Source organism: Atta cephalotes, assembly GCF_000143395.1.
Source record: "Atta cephalotes unplaced genomic scaffold scaffold00013, whole genome shotgun sequence".
Classification (NCBI taxonomy): Eukaryota; Metazoa; Arthropoda; class Insecta; order Hymenoptera; family Formicidae; genus Atta; species Atta cephalotes.
The window spans coordinates 1,705,239-1,727,529 of NW_012130077.1; the positions used below are offsets into that span (position 1 = coordinate 1,705,239).

At 33.1% G+C, this 22,291-nt stretch overlaps 1 protein-coding gene across 1 annotated transcript in view; it reads right to left on the minus strand.

The window, feature by feature from the left end:
* Positions 1 to 20,032, minus strand: part of LOC105617461 (unc-112-related protein-like) — a 47,311-nt gene extending 27,279 nt beyond the window's left edge. Inside the window, exon 1 of the mRNA XM_012199018.1 lies at positions 20,008 to 20,032. Coding sequence (XP_012054408.1) covers positions 20,008 to 20,032 — 25 coding nt within the window. The remainder of the gene's footprint in view (positions 1 to 20,007) is intronic.
* Between the last annotated feature and the right edge of the window lie 2,259 nt (positions 20,033 to 22,291).

Consider the following 22,291-nt stretch of genomic DNA (forward strand, 5'->3'; position numbering starts at 1 on the left):
CTTCTCTCTCTCTCTCTCTCTCTCTCTCTCTCTCTCTCTCTCTCTCATGTACACAACATATAGAGTGTCCGAGATATATTTTAAGGTATATGCTCTTGCATCATATACAATAAACGACACGTACAAAATAGAAAAATATATGTAATGGAAACTTAGTCAAACACATAAATGTGATTACTGAATATATATCATACATATGTATAAATAAAATATAAGTTTTATCTTCCAGTTTTCATGAAAATATTAAGACTTTGTCACTAAAATTTCAATCGAGAGTTGAGTCTAAAAAATTTCTAATTTCTAATTTTCTGATACATGTATATGTTGAAAAAAAAGTTTAATGATTAAATTTAAGAGATAGAGATTCACAGCGCTTATTTGTTTTTGCTATGCAAAAATTGTTTAGTATTTTAAATCCTATCAAACTTTAATTTTGTTTAATGAAATAAAAATTTTTAATTATCTCTCTTATAAATTACATCATTTATATATTGCTACATTAAAGAGAAAAAATAGAATACTAGGAAATATTTAAGCAGATTTTAGAGAAGTTTCAATTTTTTTTAATATCATGGCTTTGTTGGTAAATAATTCGTTATTTATAAGTTATTTTTGTTATAACTATTTATATGCTATTATTTCTTAAAAATTCTGGAAATTTGTTTAGAAGTACTCACAATATATTATATATTTGCACTACTATGCTGATCTCGACAAAGTTTTTCGACTTTATTTCCTTATCTTACACGCCGTATGGCACAACACGGAATATTTTTTGCATATAGCGGTTTTTCTGTTCACTATAAAGGCGAATTTATATTTTATTCACAAGAAGGATAAACTTAAATCGTGATGCGCGTTCGATCGTGCACGTATAGTTGAGTTCATATGGATCGAAAAAAATTACGATTTATAAACGACATAAACGACAAACGCGACAACGCGTAGGCTTTGATCAGCCGCACAATTCTTTCGACTGACTTTTATCGACTATTATTACATTCCCCCGATCGTACACATATATCGTGCATCATTGTCGAGCATCAGCATTTCACATGCGCCATTCAAACTTTTCAAGTGCGCTTAATTATCGTTTCTATAAATAAAACGGCGCGTAACGCTCCTTTGATAATTTGACATAACGCGCATTGTGCAGACGCATCGCTCAATGGGCGCTTTAGAAAGGAGCACGATGAGAGGAACAATATTGCGCGCATCAAAAGGGTATCGAGAACAAACGAAAATTCCAAACAATCTAAAAAAGAGAGAGGAACAGAGGAAACTGGAAAAAAGAAATGAATAACATTGTAATTCGACGAATAATTGATAATGATTTTATCTCGTAAAAATTCGAAGACTGGAATAGAGAAAGTTGCTTTTAGAATTTCTGTGATAATTTTCTATCTGTAGTTCAGTAGACAAAACAGCTTTGCAATACATATATATGTGTATATACACTAACCAAAACTGTATGTAAATACAATAAAATATTCATTAAATTAATCATTGAATGAAAATTAGTCCAATGAATTGTCATAATGATTTAGATTACTATAACGAAAACGAAAACGATTACTATATATTTACTAGAATTCATTGCAAGAATGAATATGTAGTTATATAAATGAATCTAATTCTTATATCAATGAATTAACTATATTAAATCGAATATTGATTAATGATCATTCATTGGACCAAAAATGACCAAAATTTTTTTCAGTATGTATATATTAAGTGTAGTAAAACGAAATCCATTATTTTTCCATTCAATTTCATGCAAAAATAATGGATTTCTTTTTACTACATCTAACACACACACACACACACGCACGCACGCACGCACGCACGCACACACACACACGCACGCACGACACGCACGCACGCACGCACGCACGCACGCACGCCACGCACGCACGCACGCACGCACGCACGCACGCACGCACGCACGCACGCACGCACGCACACACACCTATATAATTGCTGTAAGACTTTTTTAATATGATTGGTTTGTATACATTTAAATCCATTGAAGAACGAAAAGATTAATCATACTAAACAATTTTACGACAACTATAAAACTGCCTTTAAATGCAGCCAACGTAAATTTTATCTATTTAAATGAAAACTTTTAATTAAAAATTAACTTTTAATTAATTAATTAAATATTTATTTAGCTCTACTATTTTTATTTAACTGTATATCTCGTATAATTGCATTAAGAATCTCTCGAATTGTGTGTTTTATCGATTATGAGTCGAGTATATTGAAGTCTACTTTCCTGCGATGGAAACACAAGACTTTTTCGTAATCGAGACGATTTAAAAGCTCATGCTTGAAAATCACGCGAATTCGCGTGGAATGGTGACATTGTACGATATCAAAGCGCCATGAATGGGCACAAAGGCGTCCGAGTGAATGGAAAGCGCGAGAGACAAGTTCCGCCTACGCATCAAGACCCCATACAGGTAGACGGATAATGTACACGTCACGGTACACTTAGTTACGCACTAATAGACGTTGCGAATGCTGGAAGGAGCCTTCGTGTGGCGAATGTATGTAGGCGAGGATTTCCCGCGTTTAATGATCGATCTATATACGAAACAAATATGCGAAAACAATAAAAAGAAATCTTAAAGTAAAGGCTACTCCAAGTGACATGCTTAAGGTATATCAACTTTACAATATTTATCAAATATTGGAATACATTTATATAAATAATTATACATGTTATGTACTGAGAAAAAAAAAAGTCAATTTTAAATATTTAGTTCAATACTGCCAATTAAATATTTACTTACCATAAATAAATATTTGTTCATTGAAAAGAATGATTGTTAAATCAAATTAATGTTTCTTGTATCAAATAAATATGTCTTTATATTTAATAAATATTTAGTTGGCAGTATTCAATTAAATATTTATTAAAATTGACTATATTTTTTTCTCAGTGTGTGATATATTTGATAAAAAAATAAATAATTTCTAATTTATTCGCAATTAATTGCTAAACCCATTTTTATTTCACATTTTTTATTTAAATAATTTTTTATTAAAAAAGTTTTTTATTAAAAAAGTAATTTTATTCTTCAAGAAAAGAATGGTTTTGTTAATTTATAGGTATATTTAGCTGGATATAGATTTGAAAATAATTTTGTTAAACTGAAAATTTTGTTAAATCAAAGTATTTTTATAAAATGCCCAATCTGATTACTAGAATCTCAAAACTATTTGCAGCATTGATCATGCTTGAGCGTCCTTCTATAGAATTTTATGATGGTTCAATATTTTTTCAGATCTATGTGTGTATCTAGTTAAATTTTTTAATATTTCAGTAAAAATTTTTTTTTTTCGTATTATACAATATAGAGTCTTCGCATTGATTCTAATTAACGTGCGGTCGCGAACGAACTTTTGCGAATCTTTAAAGAAAATAAAAGAGTTGTTTGCGTGACGAAGAAAGTCATGCTATCACGGATGGAGCGCCCAGGTAGTGGATTATTGTGAATGATTTGGAGATAGCACGTTAATTAATTTCTATGATGAGACGCGCTTGAAGATGAAACCAACAGGTAGCCACGTTAGCGCAAAAAAATATGTGATAAGATAAAGACTAGCTACATAGCGATAATTACGGAGCATAATATTAGCACAAGCTGATAATTCACGTACGTGAGACTATACTTTCTCCCTCTCGAATGTGCTGTTATTTTTCTAGAAAATTTTCAGGTTAAGCACCCACCCAAAACGCTTGGAACTGCATGTATTAATGTAATATGCAATTTAGTAAAAATATCTACAATATTTATAAATTTATTAATATAAATTAAAAATATATACATTTTATATATCTTTATATTTATTAATTAGTTTAATTAGTTATTTATTTAAATTCAATTTTCTCTTAATAACGTCATAAATTTAAGTGGTGAAGTTTTTAAAGCTTTTCGAGGTGCCTACATGTTTCGAGCACTTCCTCCGCGTAATGAAACAATTCCAAATCTCTGAATCTCATGCAACAAGGCGAATACTCGCGGATTAGATGTCACGAGATCTTTTTCGCCGTGATGCAATTCGCTAGATCGCGACGTTCCTCGCACATTTGTCCGCTTAAGCGGCAGCTATTTTCGCAAGACCGATGCATTACGCCGGTGACGCGGCGGACGTTACTCTTCAACGTCGCCCGTAATGGCACTTCGCATCGCGGGAGTGCATCCGTCGTGTGAGTGCACTTTAAGCGCAAACTACTATTGCTCCACGCGATCTCATGTATGTTTCTTTTCCGAGAAAAGACGCTTTATTCAAACAATTCAAATATCGTCGCGTATTTTATTTGACAATTTATGTTTATCTGCAATTTCCTTCATTATAAATACATACATTTACATACATAATATTAAAAAAAAAAGCATAAAGGAAACGTAAAAAAGCAGAAAGTGCACGAATTTCTCGAGAATTGAGAAAATCGAGAATAAAACTTGCGACAAGCTTGGGTGGACTTACGGCGGGGTTACGAAATTCGCGAAAAGGAACAAAATCAGACGGCGCGAGTTCCAGCCTTCGTGTATATATCTGGTACCAGCAGCGGCAACAGCAGTTCGGGAGCAAAGGCACCACTGACGTCACGAGCTATCTTTAAACCCGGCATCGAGTCCAACGCTCCGCACGCATGCACGCACGCACGCACGCAACCGCGCGTCCCGCGTAAGCGAGCGCGTGAGAGATCAGAAACGGATGCGATGCGCTGCACCGTGCCGTACTCGCGCCATTGCCCGTACAATGTACCATTGTCTCAATTCCTTTCTCCTTTCTTTGCGTTGCGGCGCAGATTCACGCGCCAGCCTACGTTCGTAGGCACAAACGGACGGTTGCATCCTTTTGAAATTAAGATTTAAAAAAACGCAAGGATGTTGATCGAAAGATTTAATTGGACTTTCGAAATTTAAATCAAAAGTGAAATTTAACAAAACCGAGTGAGAACTGCGTGATAATTTATGCATTATAATTTAAACATTGGCTGCGTTCAGCAGAAAAAACAGCTTTGCAACAGTTGTAAAATTCTTGAATACGATTCTTGCTTTTGGTTCCTTACGGATTTAATATATGAACTTATCATATATTAAATGAATTTTACAATATTGCAAAGTTGTTTTCTTGGCTGAACACAGCTATTGTATTTAATAATCTTTTATGTCAATTACAAGATGTTTGTTGATGTTTAAATTACAATGCATAAATTATTCTTTTACTCTCACTCGTCCTTGTAGAATTTTACTTTGTGCAAAGATATCAATCCTCCAATTTCTAAGAATTCTATTTGAAAAACGAACTTCATGGCTTGTATAGAGAAATTGTAATCTATGTTTTCTCATAGAGAAATTGCGTTTCCTTTTTTAAGATAAACAGGCGTCAGTTATTTGCATGTCAAAATTGAGAAGGAAAAAAGTATAATATAATTTGGAAAAATATAATTTTGACTAATTGTGCTGGTCCAGTCACCTTGCACACGCAACGATTGGCGTAAATGCTGCGAGAAATCGGATGTTGAGTCATCATGCTGTTTTTACTCATAAAACTTTGCATCTTGGGGAAGGCAGTTATTTAATGCGGAAAACAGTCATGTCGACAAATAATTATGACGAGAACGTAATATGATTCTATGATATAAAATAAAATGCTAATCTGTTGATTTACAAAAAAGGATTCGCTGCTGCAAAAGATCAACACGACAACGTGTGATGTCTTTAACTACAGAATAATAAGAGAAATAAAATAAGAATATAAAAAAAATTATAACAAAATTATACATTAATAACTGAAACAATTATAAAATATTTTTAAGAAACTAAAAGTTAAACTAAAAATCAGAATTATTGTATATAGCAAAAATGATAGAAAACGGTTCGATAATATTATTTTAAAAGAAGAATTAATTAGAAAAAAAACTTTTTCAAATAAATTATTGAAAAAGTATAAATTAGCGAGTCAGATGGCTTCTCGGTTAAAAACCCATGATATGCAGAAACGCCTCGTGCATCGAACAGGGGAAGGAACAAAATGCAGAGTCGCGTCTGCGTGAGTCACCGTTCTTCCTGCCTTTAATGCGATTTCGGTAGTCGCGACATGTAATGACGTCTCATTGACGCATAATCGTTTCCACGTTAATCCACAAGCGGATACGCTCTAACCAAATTAACGATTATTCATTCTATGGTAACATTAGTGTCCTGATTCAGCATATAAGTTAACGAGTCATATCGAGTTTGCCTTCAAACACTTGCGGCTAAGCCTTGCAATCGAAATGCGACCAACTAACCACGTTGTTTGCTGTATCATTCCAGTCGAGACTTTTACTCAAGAGTCTTAATGGATGGATGGCTGGCGGATAAAAGGGGATAATACGATACAACAGAATACCATATGACGCGGAGATTCGAGCTCTCGCTCGAGCCATTTTATTCTAGCAAGCATCTAGTTTCAACTGTGAAACATCAAGAATTATTTCACCCTTATTAAATTAACTTCACTCTCTTCGAGAATGTTAAATAAATTTTTATATATTTATATATTGTTAAACGTGAAATGTTAGGTGCTAATTAAGTGCTCAAGCCTGAAATTAGGTGTTTGATAAGAAATAAGATACACATTGCAGTAAGAATAATTTTAGTGAAATATTAAAAAATTTAATTATTACATTATAGATACAGATTTATAGAAAATAATTTTGTTAAAAATAATTATGAAAAATAATTATGAAAAAATAAAACCGATTGCTAGAATGTCAAAACTTCTTGTATTGTATTCTCATCATGCTTGAATTTTCTACATAATTATTTTGATGGTCCAACAAAATTATTTTCAGATCTATATCTACTTTTAGATACTTCAACAAAATCATTCTTTCCATGTGTAATAAGAGAAGTTAACTCTTAACATTAAGTTAGTTCTCTCATATAAAAAAAAAACATTCGATATAAATTGCAGAAGAAACAATGCAGAAGAAGCCAGAATTGGACCCTATTATTCTACTTAATTAACACTTAATTTTGTAATACTACTAACTTTTATTTAATTAAAATTTATTTAGCGCTGGTGAGACTATAACTTAATGAAAGCCATTAGATTTCGATTCGCACAGTGCGTACCCTTGGAGGTGTTTCCAAGAAAAAAACCTGTGTTTCCTCCGTCGAGATTAATCGTGTCTGCCGAGTGTAATCGATTTATCACTAATTCCTGCGGGCACTGGCGGACATCATGAAACGAATTCGCGCGGAGCTCGTGGCCTCATTCGAATAAAACTCGAGCGTATCGCTTGCTAGCCACGCCGTCGCGTCGATCGCAAAAGAAACGAAGTAACGTTCTGCACGAGCGAGTGCCATCGGCCGGAACGACCACGGTTCGCTGTCGCAAGAATAATCAACCTCGATTGAGATTCGATCGTGGTCTCAAATCAATAATATAATAATAATAATAATAACTATCGGGCACACTATGAATCCATGACGGCCATAGGACAGAGGCTCAATTATGCTAAGGCTTGACGATGGATTGAACGCATTCAGTATCGAATGTAAAATAGACACACGATTTCGCTTATTTTTATCAATTAATTGTGGCTCGTCATAACATCAATGCAATTTTTTTTTTTCGTCTATTTTTAATTGTTCGCGATATTTCAAGTCTTGCTCGATCCATTTTACAATTATTCCAGCGCTTTTCTTGGAAAACTTTAAGGAATGTCTAGATTCGCAAAGTTAGCACGCCAAATCTTCAATTTTGGTTTTTTAATATAAAAAAATATGGAATTCTTTTTTATTTTTATAAAGAATTGTAGAATGAAAAACCACGAAAATATATGTAATGACTAAAACGTCATTATTTCTTCATCTTAATAGAATATTATGCTAACACAGATTCTCAGTCATGTATGCAGACCAGCTTCCAGACGTGAGACTTTAAAAAATATGCAACTGTGAGGCATTCAAACGATCCGTTGCGATCATGTATGGTAGTCAATTATCTGATCAACTCGCGATATGTTTGACGTCATAAAATTATGTTCACTCATGAAACACATTTAAAATTCTCAAGGCAATAATATAATTGTAATAGTTTATTTTATTTCATAAATTATAAATCTATATCACAAATCATTATAATGCGACGGTAAATTGATTCCAAGTTCACAAGAATCCATTAATAAATTATATTAAATAAAATTCTTTCTCTTTCGCTATCGTTACCAACGAGAGTATGTATTTACCGATTAAAATAAAATTAGCAATTGAAATAAAGCAATTTAATATTTAAATTTGTTTCCTTAAACAAACTGTGGTATTAAATAATTATTAATGTAATCAATTGTATTGCAGTTAATTGTATTATGAGTATGTATTTACCAATTAAAAAAATTAGTATATAAGCCAATTTAATATTTAAATATTTAAATCTATTTCCTTAAATAAAATGTTGTATAAATAATTATTAATATAGTCAATCGTGTTATAATTAATTGTATTATACTATTATCGATATACATACATATGTATTGTTACATACACTATTAAAATTTTGTCATTATGAAATTATATGCGTTGTTAAATTATGTTATTCTATCGCAGGCAAGCATGCGGCCTGGGTTCGTTATATTCTGCTGGGTGCCGATCCTGAAACACGTGACGGAAAACACATTCGTTACATTATTGAACGGCCAATGAACGCCAGTAGCAAGCACTATGCGTAGAGACAAGAATCGATCTACATTGCACACGACTTGAGGCAGAGAAGGATGGAGCAAGTCGGTCGAGACCCTCTATTAAATCATCATCTGATGCGACAGCATTGTTTACTGCTCGAGCAGCGTTTCGTTTTAGAAAATAGATTCAGAGCACGACATTACAACGCCTATCTCGAATCAAGCATGATAGAACGTACACGACATCTTAATGTCTTTTAATTTTTCTTATCTCAATATCGCGACTCTTTTTATCTCAAATGATATAAATATCGTTTCCAACTTCATACGTTGTACTTATTCGACTTTTAATGTGCTACACAAATTATACTGGATAAAAAACCAATTATTAAAAGATATTGTAAATTTATTTAATAACGATATAGAATTGAATTGAAATATGTAGTTACAAAAAAACGTAGATAATACTATATGAGGATAATTTTATATATGTATTATAGATGTTAGATGACTGAGGTTACTCAACTTGGTTATTGACCGAAGAAGCGATTCAGTGTAGTAGGCGTATCCGTAAATAATCCTATTATTCCATCTCTCAGTTGAATAAGAACCGTATGAACTCTAATTGAACAGATGAATTACGGGGATGTCGGTAGTTATTCCATCGAACCAACTAGCTGCACGGTCGACTTTTCGCACATTGTTCCCCTCGCGACATCAACAAAATTGTCTCTGCGTCTGTTCTCATTTACGAGATGAACAACGAAGGTTGAAATTGTCTCTAAAGCATTAGGTGCGATATTTTTATACAAAAATGGACATATTCAATATATAAGATATCAAATATATATAATTTAAAATAAAATTAATAAGATGATACATAACTAGATAATAATGTAATATATTCTTTCACATACAGTTAATATTTTAACTTGTTAGATTATATATAATTGAATTAAAATTTAACGCAATACTGAGAAAAAATTCTGATTGAAAATGAACAAACCAGAAGATTCTGATGCTGTCGAATTTTGATTATCTCAATTAGAATTATTAAAGATTTAACCAAAAAATTCTGAGTTGTCCATTTTCAACCAGAATATTATAATTAACGCAACAAGACTCCTTTTTTCAATAAACGGTTAATAAAATTATACTTATTAGTTTCTTATTTATATTATATTTGCACGATTTCAAACTTTGTGAACTGATACAAGCAAGTGATTCAATTTTATTATGGATCACTGCGATAGAGCGTACATTGGCATTTACGCCCCTCGATAGATAGTTATAACGTTTAATCAGTCGTGACATAATGAGACCTCGATGAAAGAATTCCGATGACGTTCAATTGGCATATCATGCTACCTGTGTTCCACTATGTGTAGATAGCGTATGTGTCTTATTATTTCATAAAAACGTTTACCGATGTCGATCTCAATCTTATTTTTCTCGATGAGGCTGCTTCCTCAGACGCAATTGATACAAAAATACGATATCTATTTTGTATCTAACTGATTATATTATTTGGATATTTGGATGGACGTATTTTTTAAGAAAATTTCTATAGATAACAATTTGCTAATCAGAAATCACTATTATGAATGTTAACACGGGGATTTTAACTGAGCATATGTATTCAAATGCATATGTATGGAAGGAATATATGCGAGGAAGTGAACTTTTTATGTAGGCGAACGTCGATGTTTTCGCGAACGAAACGTTACCGTTTTCCAGGCAGTTCCTTATCGAAGAACGCGCGGGTTTTAGGAGAAACTTTGAATCGAGCAATAAAACAGAAGAAATATGAGTGAAGAAAGGAATACGTGGGTGCAAGCGAATATAAAACATATAAAAAGATAGAAAAGGATAGAAAAGTCGATGTGAACTTTTCATCTTACTAATATCTCTACACGCACATATTAACGCTTTTCACAGTTTATCACTGTTTTAGTTTAGGACAAGAGTTCAAATAATCCCTCAATAAAAAATATTTTATATCTTTTTATAAAAATTTTATATTAAATTTTATTTTTATAATTCCAATTTGAAAGAAAGTAGATTTTGGTATGTTAATATTTCAATTAATTATGAAGTGTTTGAATTGTCTCAATCGAGATATAAATATACAGTTAACAAACAATTTTTGCTAAAAATAATACTCTAATTAATCACACATATTGCATTATTAGTTGATATTTATAATTTTTAACAATTTTATAATACTTTTGCCCAGTTTGATCGTAATCTTCTTTTTTTAAATATCGAAAAATTTGAATAATTAAATGCGTTAACTTACTTAAATACAAATTAATATATTAAAATAATTGTTAAATTGACTTGTTAATACACTGAGCTATACAAAAAAAGTCTCAAGCATTTGTTTCTCGATAAAAAATATTTTTTTAAGATGTAATTTTATTCATGTTCTCATAATTTTCCTTTAAGAAAAATTTATAATTATTGGATGTGGGTCAATTATTTCAAGTATTTCTTGAGACATTATAGACACAAACAACACATTAACGAGGGTGCGGTCTGTTTGATCTCATCGTCATCCAACTCACGCTCCTAAGTTGTCCACAGGGAAAATTTCCGTTTGTATCGTATCACTCGAAGATATCGTATTCTTAAGAAACGATTTTTTCATTTTTCGTATAACAAAAGGCACGACGTGTATTCTGAGAATGTCGTATTTTCAGGACATTACCTGTCAGTTAAAAAAACAGTACTATATGTGTCAAGAGCACTCAAAAACCTGCTGCGCTATTTTTAAAAGCATTCGTACGATAAAAACCGAACGTGAAGGTTTCTCTTAAAAAAAAAATTCAGTGACCCTGATTCTGTAATTCTTTGACTGATAATGTATCATATTATAGTTACGCAGCTTATTTACCATGTATAAAGAACTTGCGCAATGATATAACGATATCATTACTATTAAGAGTTACAGAATAAAGGCCCTGATTCGTTATGCAAATTAAATTTATGCTTATAGAATCTTTGCATTTTAATATGTCATGAGCACAAACTGGAAAGTTTCGTATATTATAATAAAAAGCCTTTCATTTGTTAACTATATTATTTATGAATACGATTTTGTCTGTCCCTGATTAATACTGGGTTTCGTAATACTCTTAAATTCGATGATGATCGAGGATTCATATTACCGTGAATTCGTGTTAATTGTCGTGAATTCGTCGTCACAACTCGTTGACTTATAAGGTTCATCCTTCGTGCCGTTAAACCGCAATAATGAAGTCACTCGGTCAAGGTTTTTAGAGTGGAGTGTTAAAACAGCCAATGCCGTTTCCTCGTTCACGCGGCGCGTGTCGAACCATTCCGGGCTCTCATCATCGCATCTCGAATATTTACAATCCGGCAGAATGTGTTGCTCTGCTCTCGGCACGCACAGACGGATCCCTCATGCCCGAATTATTTGGAAGAACAACTATCGCGTCTCTATCGCCTATGATTCACTCGCTCGGTTACGAAACCGGCACGTTCGTCGGATTGTGAAGTCACGCGCTTGCGGTAGAACTATTATTCATATGACAGTGAAAAATTCTTGGTTACATACGCGATACGTAATTTAAGCTGATTTGAAACGCATCAGAAAAGTTCTTAAATCGCAATAGTTCTCGGAATAGAAAAATTCCAATTTATATAGTGAGATTTTTATTAAATTATATGTATAACAAGATTTTTCTATATAAACAATACAGTAGAAAGATACTCGAAGTTTAAGAAGTCTGACGCATCAATTACGATTAAAAAATTTCATCAGTTTGAAGATATATAATTATTTATTCAGAACATTCGTCAGTAATCATTTACTCGGTAATCATTTACTTGCTTTGTCAAGAGAAAAGAATTTCATATGGAATTCTGCTTATGATTCATAATATTAATAAGTATTGTCATCGCGGATAAATGAAATTATGCGTTATTTGTATTTAACATATAAAATATGATCATTATTTGAAAACAAATTTATAATCTTCACACGTTTCCAACTTAATTAAAGCTTTAAGCTCATAAATTCTCTATGTCTCTCTTTTTCTTAATCTTAATTGTTTTCATATTAATTTTTTTCAGAAAAGAATTTATGGAATTTGAAAGTAAAAAGTATTGTAGTACCACGCGATTAAAAAGTAACATTTAAAAGGATTTTTCTTATTTATTTATTATATGTATATCTTTTCGCTACATTGTGTTTTTCGTTTGTCTGCAATAATAGAATTAAAAAAAAACAAACTAAACGTATATATTATGTTCTTGACAAAGTTAATAAAAATTGATAGAATTTATATAATGTCTAAAATAAAATAGGCTTCGAAGTTTGCTTATTGACAGTTATTCTGAAGATAAAACGGTATTCGCTGTAATAGTCCAGATTACTTTCTTTCAATTGACAACTAACGTATATTGAAAGAGACGCGTTATTCATAGTCCACTCATAATAAAAGCGACACAGTTGATTCTTAACGTCATCTTCAATTAACACGATAGATGCTAATCAATCGAGTTGAGACTTATTGCAAGCCTTAGTAGCAAGCGAGTAGGAGCGAGTTATTAGCGTTCTTCAAATGGCAGCAAGATTATCGGCAGAATTCAATGCCAATTATCATCTCGTAAGAACGTCTGAACCAATTGGACTTTAAAAGATCAAGGAATAGGTCGAAGGTTATCGCGCCAAAAAAAACTTTAGTAGCATAGAGTCTTATTCTAGTCAGTCAAGATATTCTTCACAAGAAAATATTGCTACAAAAAATGTAAGCTGCAAATGCATTTAATGTTTCTCAAAGGCTATTACAATTTTATAAGGGTTGTAAAATAATTTCGACAAGAATACGACTTTCGTTACAATCGAAAAAAGTCACATCATATATGAAATACAGTTGTACAGTCGATAAAGAGATAATTATACAAGAAATATAAGTAAAAAAATAGAATGAAATTTTTATATAGATCTTTTTATATAAATCTGAAAAAAATTGATAAATAAATGAAGAACTAAATACGTCACTCATTCAGATAACATTTTCGAAAAGCGTCCCAAGGACGGTGGCTTAATCCTCTTAAGTTCTTTCTGAGAAGAAATAGGATACTTCGATCCAATATCACGTGCAAACAGAATTAAATCACTCCCTAATCTACGGCACATCCGTTATCCTCTTTTCTCTATTCTCATTTACAATCGAGACGATACGTGAGCGAACAATACGTGGTTCCATTTATAAAAGTTATAATTTCCAGCAAAAGCGACAAATGTTTCTCCTTTCCAAATCGTTTTTTGAAGAAAACTTATATGTATATCAAATAAAAGAAAGATTGCGATACAAAATATATGGCAGCAAATGCTCTCTTCTTTAGTAGATATAAAAAATCGATGTAAATTAGAAAATCTAAGAAGCGCTCGATTAGGGTAGAAAGATTGCATGACTTCGCACGCATTTTGTACGACTTATACAAAGTACCGTAAGAGACAACTTCCAAATGGCGAAACAGTCCAGGTGCCACTACAATGCATCTTCTCGACGAGTATTTGGTTCCATCTGGATCAACCAAGTTGAGAGAAATATCTGTCCTAAACGGAGGCAAACCAGCCAAAAAATTGTATTTTCTAAACTTTTTTTTCTACTGTTTCTATAAAATATCGTATATCAAGAAGCATTAAAAAGTCGCGTTGTAAAGATTCTTTTTGTGTTGAAAAGATTAAATTTTTTGTAGAAATCTACACCGTTTAATAAGATATTTTATATAGAAACATTGTATGGCTATTTTCATGAAAATCAGGGTTTCGCCTGCGACTCGCGTAAGGTAGCCGACGCCATATGAAATTACGGTAATCTGACGCTGTACATGTAATCCGAGCAGATAATTCAACTTAACAGCTTCGTAGTGAGCCGACCTTCGGATTTCACCTTCGCCTGCTTGTCGCTTCGAAGGAAATTCACACGAAAATTCGCGTGCAGTAGCCATTGCGTGTTCTTTTCTCTCTTTCCTTTTGCATTCTTTTTATCTGACAACGAGAGTAACGAGACGTCGTGAAAAATTTATGGCTGGCGTACCAGAGACAAAAGAACTTGTCATCCATGAACAGAACAAAGCAAAATCTACTCCAAAAATTCGTAGAGTCGTTGAAGAAACTGTTTTAAAATTGAAGAGTTCGAAATAACAGTGATCTACATCGCTTTTTAACGTTAAAATGTTTTCTGATTAGGATTTTGACGTGCTCGCGACTTTAGCTTTTAATTATTTAAACCCGGAATTCGCGGTGATGAAAAGGAGCCCTGCGATGGCGTTGCCAGAGCTTTGGCTTCGAGGAAGAGTTATAAGAAGAATGCAGTCTTGTCGTCGAGTTACTGACGTACGGTACATCGGCTCGGGTATCTTGACTTTTTTTCCCCACGAAACCACGTGTCTGACCAGCGAGCGTCAATTACACGAAGCTGATTTCGATAACAACTGAGCGATCTAACCGAACGAGAACGCTCGTTAAACATGGCCGATCCCCGATTCGGAATTTCAATTATCTTCTATAATATACGATCTAATTTGTCGGTGATGAAAATCACCGTATCGTACAGAGTTGTGGTATTATAATTGAATATAACAGGCACGATTATAATTAAATATGATTTAAATATATCTAAAGTTTCAAGAGACAAGATAAAATTTTACGAAATGGGAAATCTCCATTTCGCAATGAATGTTGCATAACGTGAAATATGATCAAGTTACTTTGAAGACGCTTACGCAATGTGTTTACGTATTGTAATGTGGAATTTATGGAATGGACAAATTAGAATGACGAAGTGACTAAAAAAGGATAGACAGCTGATCGAGATCTTAATTCGTAGGCGCGACTTTCGTCGCGTAACGTAGTTATTGTTATTTGCTGTATTAGTTTTATCTAAGCATTTTTATGAGACACCATTCATAATTTAATTTTATGACTGATAAACGTTCTTTCTGATAAAAGGGCAACGTATATATCCGAAATATATTGTATATTGGACATATACAATGTTACGTCTGATTTAATTAGCTTCTATATTTAACTGAATTTCTAAACTGATATCATCACCATTTAAATATTTAAATATCTTCTTTATGTAAAAATTTTTCGATATCGATCGGCCGTATGGTATTTTATCGCTTCTTTTCCTGTCAGGCAAAGGGCAAGCATTCTATACCTGAATGTTCTATACTTCCTTCGTTCCATTTTCTGGACATTGTCCTTTCCGCCTCAAAATTATCTCGATCACTTCATCCATTGACTGCGTTCAGTAAAAAAGCTTTTTAATTGTTGTAAAATTTTATTTTGAAATAATTGATTTATATATTTAGATGCTGTGAAAAAGTAAGAGTAAGATCAATTATATTAAAGAATTTTACAACATTTGCAAAGGTGCTTTTTCTGCTGAACGTAGCTATTGCATCCATATTTCGAGAACGAACATAAACAATACAAAAACAATTTTTGCTTTTTCCTTCAGATATCAAAATAGTCTAAAAATTGTAGACATGCTTCTAAGATTAAAATGTAATTAATTAAATATAATAATAAGCATAAAATTCATACAAGTTAAAATTCGCATATTATAATATACCACTCACAATGCTTTTTTATTATGTTAGAAATATGCAAATTATATTCAATAATATATAATAAATAATATATAATAATATATAATAATATATAATAATAATAAAATATTATGACGATTTCATTTTTATAACGAGTTGAACATAGATTCATTGTATTGTTCAGTTCGTTTTCAAGTAATTGCTTGGGAGATTTTCATAGTACAGAATTTATTTTTCAGATTACAATGATACAATCGAACAAATGTACATTTATTTACCTTTTGCTTCTCAGGTATAAATGGAGTGTTAAAAAAAGAAGATCATCCATCTTGCCAAAATCGGTTAGCTTCTTCAGTTTGAGGACGACCTTCCGACTAAGTGATTAAGTGTTTCTTTTATATTGCCAATTCTCTCAACATCGCGTATCTTTTTTTTTACAATGCCCTGCACATTCGATTGAAAATCGCTCAAGTACGCGTGACCCATTGCTACATGTCGGTTTGTGGCTACGTACACTCCGGGACACCCGGTGTATTTACATAAGACTCAGCCACACGTAGGCCGATAATACGCGTCGGTCCGGTTCGGAATCGTCGAGTGGCGAGATGCGGCGAGAACCTGCATGGCCACGCTAACCTGTTGGATCCAGTGCAGCGGAGCAAAAAAAGGTAAGAGGACCAGTCAACAAAAGATATGGCTGCCGGATTTTTCTACCTGGCTTCGCTTCGTATCTGATGTCTGACGCCCTTTTCCCTTAAAATTATCGATTATTTCCCGGATGCTCTTAAATTTGAATAATTATTATTTATACATTTAAACACTATTACTGTAAACTAAACGGAATTAATATTCACATGGAAAGAACGATTTCGCTAAAGTGTTTAAAAATTTAATTAAATACACATACAGATATAAAAATAATTTTGCTGGATCATAAAATATTTATATAGAAATCTCAAGCATGATGAGCAATGCTCCAGAAAGTTTTGACTTTCTAGTAATCAAGTTGAGTCTCCTACATAATTATTTTAATGATCCAACAAAATTACTTTCTAGATCTGTATCTAATTACATTTTTAAATACTTCAGCGAAATCGTCCTTTCAGTGCATCAATGTTGTTAGAACAAGATCTAATTAATTATGACAAGATTAATTATTAATTAAATCAAAAATAAATTACTTAATCTTCGACGTTTCTAAAAGAATTATCACGAATAATAAATTGAATTGATGTTAATAATTTTTTTCAGTGATGTCGATTCACAATTTCATCGTTCGAGGTTCACGGCGATTTCGCAGAAACGCGATTGAATAATGCATTTGCACTCGTTATTTCACGTCATAACGTATTCATGAGTCACGACGAATCCCACATCATGCGAAGAGCTCAGCGTTATTGGGATAAATATTTTATTTATTGTTAGACCGGATGAGAATAGAAGTAATTCTCCCTGCGAAAGACAATCGTCTTGCACAACAATCGGAAAGTCATAAAAAAATCATTTTCCAAGTCAAAACGAGATTTTCTTGGAAATGCCGCGCGAAATAATCAGATTAAGTAAAAATGCCATCACAAGCTAAATAAACATAAGGCCGTCCAATATGTATCTCCTAAAAACCTTTAAATATTTCTTTGCGTTGATATACATAAAATTGCAATTTTCATTGAATCATTTGGAATTGATTTTGCATTAAAACCGCGTTTCGAAGAATTGATTTATAATATATATTTATTTTGTTGAAATATACTGTGCATCCGATGAACAAAAAGAAGAATATCAGTGAATATTCGGGAGATTATCATTATCGCACTCGGGAGGAGAATGGGCGTCACACTAGAGATACAAGTTATTCCTTATCGCACAGCCGTCAGGTAAACAGTGCGTTGAAATTGTTCTCTCACCGGAAGCGTTTTCTCGCTACGTTTATTCGGCAATTTTATACCGCCGTTTTCTATGCCGCGCGAAAATTTATTTCGCGAACAAAAACAGCGATGAAGAAATTGCATCTGTTCCTCTTTCTTTCTCTTTCCTTTTCCCTCTTTTTCTTTCTTTGGATTTATTTCTCAAATTTGTGTATGTATGTACAAAATATATTTAATGTAATTGAAAAAAAAAATCGATACAAATAAAAAAATTGAAAAAGTGCGTTGAAACATAGATACAGTAAAATTTTACGTACAAACTTTATATGAGAAAGTTTCAAGCTATACTTATTTTATCTTTTGACTCATCTTTCTCACCGGCTTTTCCGATCAACAATACCGAACAGACCACCCAGTATACAAGTGGATATGGGAACCGGCTTGTTCAATCGATCGAAATTGGCTAATTCGACGAGGATAAAACCGTCCTGCATCGGCTTGGCTAATTACTGATATGTTGTGTCGATGCAAAGGCGATCAATGTTTTCAACCTCGTAAAACTAACCGGTTTACCAGAAAAATCATTAATTGGTGGTCAAAGCTGGAATTTTTAATTGCAGTTTTTTTTTTGCAAAGAATTCAGAAATGCAAAATCCCTTATTATCAATTATTTTATATATATTTTCTGTTTTAAAAGACATTGATGATTAAATATTAAAATAAAATAAATCTTACAGGAACATTACGTTTTATTATTTATAATCTCTCCAATTAATATTTATACGATTCATTTGATAAAAAATAATTAAACCAATTATTAATGTTTAATTATTGATTTCTCTTTTAAAACTAAGATTTAATCATTTTTTGTTCTCAAATATATATATAATAAAATATAATATATAATTGATGTATCATATGGCTCTAAAATTAATATTTAAGCAAATATTATAAAAAAAATTTTAAGAAGAAATTGATTAAGAAATTCAAGTTAAACTTCATCGTTTTACAATGATTGCTCCTATTTCGATCTGTCACAACTACACGCGGCAACTGATTTCGCAATCACGCAATTCTATTTCTTGCTTTTTCCATATGAATAAGGTATTATCTAGAAGCGTTTTCGATAAATTATTTCTTAGACCTCCCTCGCAACGGACATTCGGTCCACATTGTCTACAAAATCGTCAAATGACAGCGTCGCTTTCCAACAAACGAGAATGGATTGAAATTTTTTTCTGTCCAAATGCATATTTTAAATAGCGAATACTTTTTTTGGATTTAATTGGATTCAATTCGATTCAATTCGATTCAATTAGATTCAATTGGATTGAAAAACTGCATTTCCTATTCAAAATTTTGAACAGTATTCACAATGTGTTTGTGCACAGAAAAAGTTAATATTACTTTTAGATTGAAAGGCATAGAAATATGCTCCATGCAATTCCTATAAATAAATAAAAATGCATTCAGGATTGAAAAGCATTCATTTTAACATTTGTGAATATTTCTGAAAATCTGAATCCATTTCAATTCATTTCAATCCATTCTCGTTTGCTGGGTCTGTTTTGAATTAACAAGCATGCACAATGCATGCGCGCCATTTTGCCGGGTACTTCAAAATTGCAGTCGTCGCGTCGCGTTACCGACAAGTTCAAATTCCACCTGTTCCACTCATCGAAATATGTTACATACACATCCAAGTACGAATGCGAGAAAAATCGGAGTTCAGCGGCTATATTTTAGAGTAGAAGTTGGGAGATAACGAAAGAGAGTGGAGAAGGAAAAAAGATCAAGAAATATATATGTATATGTACATGTATATAGAGAGATGTGACTTGGTAGGATACTCACCGAGATCTTCCACGAGGCGTAGCATGACACCGCCGATATGCAGCTCTCCCTTCACGCGTAAACTTCTTTCGACCTGCAGATCCGTCACGTAGACGCGCAGCACCCAGCTGCCGTCCACCTCGTGGCCGTCGGAATACATGCCGGAGTACGTAATTTCTCTCTTCTCTTTTTTCCTCTTTTCTTCTTTCTCTCCTCTTCCTCTTCTTCGCCAAACAGCGATGTCAACGCAGGCAGGAGGAAATCGGTCGGATGGCGAAAAGGTCCGGTTTCGCACACGCATACGATACACTAAGCGTTATCCGCGGTCGTTCCTCGTACTTTTACGAGAGTCTCACGCACGGTTCAACGTCTGGCAAACATGTCACACCGCGAGTAACGTCCACTATTCGTTCGTTCATCCGGCTCGGCGACGACGAGTACGACGACCCGACGACCGCCACACGCAACGCACTACTGTCGCGCGACGACTGGTCTTCCTCGCTGCCCTTCCTTTCTGCCCCTCCGGATAGTCCGGATTCGCCGCCGCTGGGCGCATACACGAATACACGCGTGCGTAATCGCGTGGAAACGAAACGATGAAACCGAAGAGGACCGAGACGACCAAGGCACTACCACCACCTTCGTTCGCTCGAACCCGAGTCACCCGAGTGAAGTCGGGCGCAGAAAAGCCGAATGCGATGGGAAACGTCGGTCATCTTCGATGTCACTCGGTCGCACTCGGCTCCGCGCTGCGTTCGTATGTTCTCTCGAATGAAACGGTTACGTGCTCGCCATTGTAGCGAGAATATTTGGCCCGATTTGGAGACGGCGATGTGAGAAAGCGGATTTTAATGAAGCAACCGAATGACGAACACTGTGACCGAAAGCGAGCGACTTCGTGAGGTACTCGCTGTTCCTGTTTCTATACATTTTCATGAACGTTTAATTATAAGTATATTTAAATTTATTCAGATGATATCATTCTATCAATAATACTTAAAAATTCGAAATGATGATATTTCTAAGTCGATTGGATGAGGAAGGATCAATTTTTGACAAATAATAAGGCGAATTCAATTTCACTTGTAAGCAAATTGAAGTAAGCGATTTTCTTTTGCGTAAATGTTCTAATGTTGAGAACTTAACTCACAAAATTCAAATTCGCGGTCTACTTCAGTATAACTTTTCCAGAAGCCATGAAATTTTAATTGGATTTGAGTAATTTCTCAAAATACTTTTCTGGTCATTTTTTTCCATGGTCTCGTGCATTTTAACTTTCGCGTTATTTCTTATTATAAAAAAAAGAATATATATATATGTGTGTGTATGTATATATATATATATATATATATATATATATATATATATAGTAATTTCTTTACTTTTACTAAATATATTCTCTACTCTACTATTATTTCGCTATAGTAAATTAAATTAAAGCAATTATCGAGAAACAAATAATTTATGAAATGTTATATATCTTTTTACAACCAAATAACATATATCCAATATGTAACATTTCCAAATATTTGTACTTTTCAATAATCTCATTTTATATATTTAAATTAATAAATTATTCGAAAATATAAAATTGGTAGGATTTAAACAAAAACCAGGATTATATAAAACATTTCATTTTTTTTACATAAAACTTTTTAAAAAATTTGTAAAAATAATTATGGGACATATGCAGGAGCAATATATTAAATTGAAATTAATTTTGGTTCAAATACAATAAAGCGGGTACTGCGGAAAACTCTTTCTAAAGCGAAATAGACGACCTTTGTAAAATACCTCAACTGACTTTATTTTCATTTCTACATTCATAGTACTGTAATGAATGAACAAACGTTCATCCATTTTGTCCAGGGTGAAAAGTGCACGGCACTGAAAAACCGCGTTCGTGTGAGTTTCCCCTTGCGACAAATAATCTCTTCATTTCATTTCGACAGAGAATAAATCGTGGACAGCGTCATCTAACTAAGTTTCGCTAATCTATTACAAATGCTTTGAATTGTCTAGAATCCATAAAAATATTCACTCTCATGCTAAGCATTTACGTTGAGGATAAATAGTCGAGTTTAACGCGCTATGCCCTATGAAGAACACTTTTCACCTGGGACGCAGAAAAACGATACTTACGCTGTGTTTTGCCGTGCAATAAACGATCATTTCTACCTAAGAGTACAAGGAAAGAATACTGCGTTTCGTCATGTCACACTCTATACTTTACATCGCGTTTTCTCTTTCTCTCTCGCTCTTCTTCGCGGTAAAAAAAATAGTCGGTATTAGGCGCTGCCTTGTT